At 27.1% G+C, this 9,028-nt stretch overlaps 1 protein-coding gene across 2 annotated transcripts; it reads right to left on the minus strand.

Annotated features, from left to right (window-relative positions):
- Positions 1-927: 927 nt before the first annotated feature.
- On the minus strand, positions 928-7,421 carry LOC147811060 (uncharacterized). 2 transcript variants are annotated; one of them, XM_087160380.1, is made up of 3 exons: positions 7,267-7,421; positions 3,611-3,836; positions 928-1,253 (listed from the first exon to the last, which is right to left on the minus strand). In XM_087160380.1, the coding sequence occupies exons 2-3, from the start codon at positions 3,826-3,828 to the stop codon at positions 1,175-1,177; spliced, it is 297 nt and encodes a 98-aa protein (XP_087016506.1). In that variant the 5' UTR covers positions 3,829-3,836; positions 7,267-7,421; the 3' UTR covers positions 928-1,174. The 2 variants fall into 2 exon arrangements, with proteins under 2 accessions (XP_087016506.1, XP_087016507.1); XM_087160381.1 differs by having other exon boundaries at positions 3,611-3,833; positions 7,267-7,332.
- Between the last annotated feature and the right edge of the window lie 1,607 nt (positions 7,422-9,028).

Raw genomic sequence — 9,028 nt, forward strand, 5'->3', positions numbered from 1 at the left:
TTATGAATGATTATGAACAAAATAACACATTCAATACAATTCATTAGTTATTAAGATGAATTAATTTAAATTTATGGCGTATGATAAATTTTGAAAAGGACAGTTTTTGTGACTATAAGTAATCTCGATATTTGATTTTTTTTTAATGAACAGTTATCATAATGAAAATTTCTCGTATTCTTTAATTATTTGAAAAAGTTATATATGTAACTGATTGAGACCTCATTAAATGATGTCCAATAAAAGTTAAAAAAAAAGAAATTAAACAAAATGAAGACAGACCAAAATTTAAATACAATAAGTCAAAATGGAAAAGTGCCAAAAGTGGCATTAATCCAAAATTGTCTGTAGTACACAAAAATCGATATGGGATAGCTAAAATGAAAACCAAACGAAATTTCGAAAATAAGCATATCAACAAAATTAGTCTGGAGTTTTATTAATTAATTAATTTATTTATTTTGGATTACAAAGATCTGGAAACTAATTTTTTTGGGGGGGCTATTTTTTAACTGTAACTTTCTATTTGTAGATCTTTTATGTCGACTTATTTTTCTCAGAAAACTTTTGGCTTGTGTGTTTTTAAATGTAATACTGTTTCTTTGGATTTTGCTTTTTACTTTAATCTTCGAGGTTTTGTGCTTTTATTCTTAATTTTCTTCAATTATGCGGCCTCGGGGCACAGTCAATTTTTGGTTGAACCACCGACTAGAGAAAGACTCTAGCATGTTAGCAGGGCTACGTTTCGTCTGAAGAAATACTGTTTTTGCTGACTTTCTTATTTTTGGAAATTTCGTTTGGTTTTTACTTAAGATCTACCATTTATATTTATATTGTGTCATTAAATAATGCCTTGATTTTCAATTAAGCTACAATTGTAAGTGTAAATAGAAAACTTTCTTAATAAATCAGACTTGTAAGCGAATGTACGTAAAAAAAAGATATTTTATTGATGATCCTTCGTGAACAAATGAGAAATTGTACAGGTGAGTCAGTGATGTGTGGGGTTTTGCAACCCTCATTTAACAATGAGTTGTCTAGAATACTAATACAGCGATCGCTCTATTATTGTTATATACATGAACATAGTGATACTGTTGTACTTGTTTGGCTTTTGTACAGTGAGCACAACACATGACTACGTACTAAATATGGTTGGCTATTAGTTGAGTACTTAATAATATCCTCCATGTCCGCCATGATGGGGCTGTTCAAGACCATAACCGATCACAGCTTTTGTGTGATGATGGACGCTAGAAGGAGACAAAAAATTTATGTCACTTTAATGGATGGCATAGTACGAGATCAATAGTTTGAATATCATTAACTTATTGAATGGACGCTAAAAATGTAGGCATTTAATGGGTAGTTAATACAGGATCAATATTCAAAATATTTATCATTAAATTTGATTCAATTTAGTCTTATATTTATTCGGTAATAATTTCATCAAAATGACGAAATTGTTAAAAGTCTCTTGTTTGACGATGCAAATTATGTCAGAAACATTAGGTTTTACGCTACATTTTGTTTAACACAACTAATGTAAATTTAGTGGATTTAGAATGAAAAATCAATATTTTAAATATCAATAATGCATTTGTCATTCAATTTGATTTAATGACATAATATTATTTAGATTGCTTTAATCCTCACATTTGCTCGGTCTGGTTACACTACAAAAGTAGTTATTCTCCCAAAAATTTTTTATTTGTCGAATCTATTTCTTGCAAAATGTGCCGGGCGAGCATTTCGTCAAATTGAAGAAATTACTATTTTGATTAATTTGAGGATATGGATTTCATTAGACTTAACGCTATTTATCTATTGACGCAATTGCAACATAAAATAAAATTAGTAAAAGCGAGTGTACTTTCTGTCGCTACCAGGACGAAATTTACTAACGAAAACGGGAATCTTGCTTCATGAACGAGGAAACTAACTTTCTGTGTCATCTAGTTATTCAAACAGCTTCAAAGTTTATAAAAATTGCTTGATCAGCGGATTTTGGTTCCCTTTAGAAAGCGATGAGGGGGAAATAGTTTCGTCAAACATTTGAGAGTTCACGTTTCGTCAACAATTATGTGATTTCGTGAAGAAAAATTTTTCAAAAATAATGAAATATGATTTAACTCTTTGCTTACGGCATATAAAAGCCTGTCATTTTGGTTCACTTGTTGTACCAGCCGTACGCGAAAGGTAAGGCAAAAAGTTAATCATCACAAGTACGAGTTTTATTTTTGAGAGTGTAAGAGAATGGTTACACAGTTTTGGAACTGCATTTATGCTGACAGGATTTTATTTTTAATCCTTGAATAAGAAGGCTTTAAAACAAAAACAATGGCAATAAGCTCGGATTTTATGTGAATGGTTTTATAAGCTTATTATTCTATAGTTGCTTTTTCTCCGAGTATGAAACATGTGTTTTAAGGGTTGACAAAGCTCAAGTCAAGTATGATAATATTATAAATTAGTTTGTTTTATTGTATATAGATTTGTTTTAGAGATGATAGTTAAAGGTCAGACACGTGACTTCTGAGCAATAATGAGATTTCAAAAAGATTATTTTAGTTAAAAAATTAAAATATTTTTTTTAGATAAATTGATTAAAAGGATACCTGACTAGTATTTAAAATTTTACACGAATCTTCGATTTCACAATTTTCCCTTTTTGTTTTAATCATTATAAATTTGTTTTAATTTTTGTTATTAATTTACAATAAAAAAATTAGATAAACATTTTTACAAAGTTAAATTTGAAATGTATGCCGTTTGGCAGCCTTAGAATATAATTTTTCTGATTATTTTTAATTATTTATAGGAATAAGATATGAATAAGAGGATGAAAATGTTTCACTTGCATTAAGTACAATTTAGATTTAAAATACTCAAAAACTTTTGCTCTGTTATGAAACTTGCTCATTAAAAATATTTACAGAGAATATATATTACAGAGATATTTAGGGCTAAAATATATTACAGGGATATTTACAAGATACTACAGAGTCACTAAGAAAATAACATTGAAATTATTTTTAAAAATATACTATCGAACGTAAATATTCGAAATACCAATCCCGATATAAGGTTTAAATTGTTAACTATACAATTTTTGTCAATTAACACTAGATTGTTGATTATTTTCCTTAGTTTATCTTAATAAGAAATACAGAAAGTATTGTAATTTTCCCAAGATCAAATTAATATATAAAACATTATGAATACAAATATGTAATAAATTAAAAGCTATAAAGGAAAGCAATGAATAGTACTTTAAAAATTTGTTAAATAATTAGTTTAATGTTTAAAATTGCCAACTTTTACATTCCATTGATAACTTACACTTGAAAACGGAAAAAGCTTTTTCAAATTAAACTTCTTTTTTTTTTACATTTAAATATATAACTTTTTTTCAAAACTTTCATCAACATTTTCTGGAAGAAAAAAAAAACTAACGGAATCCAACCGATTGGTCCGCAATTAAAACTATCGCTACAAGCTGAGTTCAAGTTCGTAAAATGTCAAATCTGATTAAAAGTTTGATCGAGTCAAGTCGAAAAAATTTAAATAGTTGAAAAGGAATAGCATGAGTTATAAAAGATTAACTTACGGAACTGGCTCATGGTGAATGTTTTCCTTGAAGAGAGGGATTGGGAGGGGGAGTGGGACAGGTAGGTAGATCTTCTTTCCCTTCAAAGCTCTTGAAATGAGGAATACTTTGGCAAGTCTAGCCCATCTGAGTCCTCCGCCACCAGCTTCTACATGCTCAACAACTACGGCGCACATCACCAATCCAAGCAAAACAGCTACCATCATTCTTTGATTCATGACTACTGCTGCCAAAAGAGAATTTACAAATTATGATCAATTTTTTAAGAAATATCGTTGCGTATGAATGATTTGAATAATCAAATTTGAATGATTTTTTAAGAAGGATTTAAAATACACGACTCAACTTTTTGAAAAGATTTTATCAAATTGAAGCTAATAGTATGCGATATTAAAAAATAATAGGATGATTTTAAATGAAATTTCATTTCTAATCATTCGAATATGAGTATTAATTGTTGTGTCAAAATGTTGCTTTAAACAAATGTCACAATTTAATTTAAATTTATAACTGATGTTTGATACCTTCAGTTGTGGTCGTATAGTAGTGAAAAGTAAGTGAAATTATAATATCATGTAATTTTTTCCAAAGTTATACATTAAAACCAATATTTTTTTAAAAAAAATTCTTTTATCTTCATTATTTTTCACAGAAATTATTCTTGGAAGATTATGAGTTTGCCTACAGTGGCTTCGTTGAATTATCAGATAATTTTCTGATCCATTTACCATTTTACTTAAGCATATTTTATGTGGTTAAACTTGGCAACAATGTGAGATATTTGTTCTAATGACGTAGAAAAAAACTTTATTAGCGTATTTTTTCATTCTATATTGTAATTAATTCTGTCTGTTATTTTTGTTATATTCGTCTGATTATAAATATTTTAATAAAAAGTCAGAAAATATATTTTAGAAATGTTTGTTTTAATTTTTATAACAAGTTTTGCGTTTTATGAAATAACTTTAAGGATATATATTAAGTTTCCAAAAAAGATACTAATAAATGATGATAAAAATAAGGTTTATAATGATGATCGTGATTTTTAAAGTTATTCTTTAAAAATGCAAGTATTGAATTAAAAAAAAACACATAAAATGAAAGCACTAAAATATTTTATAATATATGCACGACATTTAGGACCTATAATACATACTATGCATTTTTTAAAAAAAATAAATCCCAACGAAAGCTAATTTAAAAATTGTTTTAGTGAAAAGCAACTTGTGTTGAAACATTTAAACTTTTTAAGACATTGTATACTCTGATTTCAATTTTCAAGCCTCTATAAAAATGAAATAACATTAGAGTAAGTGATTACATAATATGAAGGATATTATATAAATCATTATATAATATTATGTAATGATGGGCTATTTATAACATTGTAAAATATCATTCGACAATTTATCTTCACCGAAACCAAACGAAATATGAACAAAAATTTATATTTAATATAATTTTAAATTATTAAGTCTTTTATTTTGCTAACACTAGTCATCAATTAAAAAAAATTTTATTAACACTTTTCATCTTTTAAAATTGCAGTTAAAGGCATTATAATAATCGAGTATATTGTAGACTGAACAAAAATATATTTATTGCATTTTAAAGTCCATTTAACTTCCTAATATTACGCGCAATAAAAAGTGAAAAGAATTATGGGATTTATTTTTTCGGGTATTGTTCTTTTGTATTGTTTGAGTAAAAAAGTTTTCTTAAAAATATTTATCTCGTTATATCATTCAATTGAGTTATTCTTCTCATTATGATCGTTTCACTTCAGTTCATCACTTGACTAGTCAAGCGAGAAAGTTTAAAAGCTTATTTTATCTTCCTTTATAACACTTATTGCTGTTTCATTTACAAAAAGAAGGTGAGTATTAAAAAGAAAAGATTTTTTTTTTTATCATTTAAGCAGTTAAATAGAATTAGTTATTGGGAAATTATCAACTATTTTTGGAAATGTATAGGTTGTGTAATATTCTAAATAGTTTATTAATTACATAGATTTCAATCAAAATTTTGTAAACATTTAATGAAATTTATTTTCCAGCTTTTTTAATCATCTTAACATTTATGGATGCTAGATTTATGAAAAAATGCGAATATTAATTAAAACTAATTGAAGCGGAATTTTGGTTAAATTTATTTAGTAGAAATGTAGAATAAAAAACTAGGTAATTATCAATTGTCTTATAGCAATAATCATTTCATATAAATTTGCTTGAATAGATATTTAGCACAACTTAGAGCCAAATTCATGTTTTATACAAATTTGATAAAATAAATACTGAAATACAAATTTTAAATACATAATTTTAATATATTGATTTAAAAAAGCTTTTTTTTTCCTTTTTCAAAATTTCTATTCTTTTTAAATTTTAAATCTATTCTCTAAACTAATTTGAATGACTACAGTAAACATTATAGTTGAAGGTTAAGAACCTATATTATTGGATCTAATAAAAATTATAAACTTGAAATTTAAATACTTCATTTCTTATCAATTAATTTCAAATCGTTAGATATTTGCTTATTCAAGCAATTCCAAATAATAATTTTTAAACATTTATGCTGCTAATTATAATGCTATCATAACAAGAATAAATAAATAGTCTAATATAATCTGTATTTAAAAATACAGTTTTAAAAATTATGGTTGAAGTTAGCTTTTTGAAATTAGTTTTTTTATGTATATATTTTATGCATACATAATTACATTGATACGAATTAAACTAGTTTGCAAGTAACTAATTCAAATTTGAGAGATAAATTACTAATTGCTAATAGAACTAAATATTAAAAAGTATTAATTTTATGAAAATTAATAAAATTTACTATTATAATAAAGTGATTTAATATTGTTATATATTGAATTTTGAATTCAAGTTCAAGAATTTTTGTTAGACCCTAACCATTGTTAAACAATCGCTTTATGGTAATTTTTGTGCCTTGACCAACATATATAAGGATCTATTTTTCAGTTCCTTCAAGCGGATTAATAAATTTCATAAATAAAAATCGAATCAGCAATAGGTGAAACTAAATTATTTAAATAAATCCGTTAGTTCTGTGGAAGTATTTTCTCTGCTATGAACCAATTTATAAATATTGCTTTATATAATACTAAAAGCAACTTTTTTTTTCAACTTTTGAAAACTAAAGTTAGTTTTGAATAGATCTATAAGCGTTGCTGCACATAGTGCTGAAAGCAATGTTTTCTCTTAATTTTAACGCAATCGTTTTTAATATACCAGAGAACTATAAAGAAATTGCTATGCGTAAAGCTAAAAGCAACTTTAAACTTATTTTTATGGAAACTGCTTTTAGAAAAATTATTACAAAGTTTCCTTTAGTTTTAGCAGCCATTTTATTCAAGAGACTCATATCCACAATAAGGGAGTGTTATATTCCATGCAATGCTTGTCTGACAACTGGAAATTCCTTATGGAAAAAAAATCTCATATACGTTATAGTGAGATTCTAATTCTTAACAGCACGTGATTTTTCACTAAGAAGTCGAACACTAAAACTGTGGCCGAGCACCGAATCGTAAAGTCCGTGGGTCAAGGCATAATCCATATTGCGGTAAGTCCAAAATGTTATTAATCTTAATCCAAAGTTTTAATCCAAGGTAATGTAGTAATCCTTACCAAGTGTTAGAAGATCTCGAGAGGAGGTAAGAGGTATCAAACTGGATCAAATCCAAAAGAATACTGATACTTTAGAAAGAACAACAACAGCTTTAAATACCCATTTTGCGCAGGAAATTCGTTGACAATTGCCCGTTAGCCTTGCCCAAACGCAAAAAAAAGTGAGAAAGGATATTTCAGTTAAGCACGTGGTCCGACTTGTTGATTGTAATTCTTGAGGAAGGGTTGGTGAACCTTGAATACACATATTATTTAAGGGTACACCCGCCATAGCCCGGTGTTATCTAACTAGATCAATTCGTCCACAGCCCAAACAACTCCTTTCTTTATTGCTTGTTAGAAAGCATGATCTGCCCGCAGGACACATTCTGGAAGCTTATTTGGGGCTATCGCCGTGATAAATAGATAGATCGAATTTACTTTTTTTGATTAGCCGCCTTAAACTTTCCCCGATGTTTTATTTTTGGGTTTTTGCGTGTTGTAATTTTTTTTTGTAGCTGATCACTACTGACCTGCTTAAAGAAAGGGAGAGTAAGGTAGTAAATCGCTTCCTTTCTTTCGATTCCGAACATGACGACCATTAACGATTGTTTCTTTGTTTCTACGTAAGTGAAAGTTTTATCGTCTGCACGCTATTATTAAGAGCAAAAGATAGAGAAAGTGAGAATCTATCACACAGATAATGCTGCATGGAAATTCATTTTCACTTTCATTGAAATATCTGTGTGTTTTATTAAATGGTTACAGATGTTGAGAGAATCTTCATTGAAATCTTCATTGACTTCCATTAAAAAATTTGCATTACTTTGCCCAGTTTTGCAGACGATAAAAATTCTTTAAGCTACGATTATTTCATGGTAAAAAACAAAAAGGTTTCTACAAACAAATTTCGCAGGAAAATTAAAATTATTCTTTCAGATATTATTCAATAATCGTCTGCAAATTAAAAATGTAAGTTTTTGTCTGCACTCTATAATACGAGCAAAAGAGAAAGATCAAAAGACTTTATCACACAGATGCTGTAGTAGATGTATTCAATTTCACTTTCATTAAAAAATCTTTATTATTAAGTTGAGTTATACAGACAATAAAAAAATTTTAGGCAATGAATATTAAAGGCTCCTGTCTATTAATGGTGAAAGACAAGCAGGTTTCTACATTCAAGCTTAGAATAAAAATTTAAAATTAAACTTTATTATATAATTCCGAAATCACCTGCAATATAAAATATTAAGTTATAGTCTGCAAGCAATTATACGAGCAAAGGAGACTTTCAATTGTGAATATTTTAGGTTTCTGTTTACTTATGATAAAAAACAAACAGGCTGTTGCTTTCAAATTATGTATGAAAAATTAAATATATACTTTAAAATGTAATTGCAAGATCACCTGCAGCATAAAAAAATTAAGTTTTCTTTTTCGTACTATAAAATACAAGTAAAAAAGAAAGAAAAAGTCTCTGTCGTGATACTGTATCAGCATTTTTTATTTCATTAAAAATCTTGTATTATTTAGTTTAGCCTTCAGATGATAAAAATTCATTATGCTACGATTATTCAAGGCATCTGTCTATTAATGAAGAAATGCTGAAAGGTTTTTATAGTGTATTTTTTTGTATAAAAAATTCTAAATACATTTTTAAAGTTTTATTCAACTTTGTTCTTAAATATTTATACATTAGCAAAAATCCAGGTTCATCAAAAAGTTTTGGTTTGACATTTTTTTATTGAAAAATATTCAACTTATATGAGTAAAATATAAA

The sequence above is a fragment of the Parasteatoda tepidariorum genome, chromosome 4 (assembly GCF_982258835.1).
Source record: "Parasteatoda tepidariorum strain Cologne lab strain chromosome 4, Ptep-v5.0, whole genome shotgun sequence".
Lineage (NCBI taxonomy): Eukaryota > Metazoa > Arthropoda > Arachnida > Araneae > Theridiidae > Parasteatoda > Parasteatoda tepidariorum.

Bases quoted from the DNA above. Each gene is read 5' to 3' on its own strand.
- LOC147811060 (XM_087160380.1), bottom strand. From the start codon at position 3,828: ATGAATCAAAGAATGATGGTAGCTGTTTTGCTTGGATTGGTGATGTGC. The intron at 1,254-3,610 runs GTAAGTTAATCT...GTCTCCTTCTAG, and splicing joins ATTCACCATGAGCCAGTTCC to CGTCCATCATCACACAAAAG.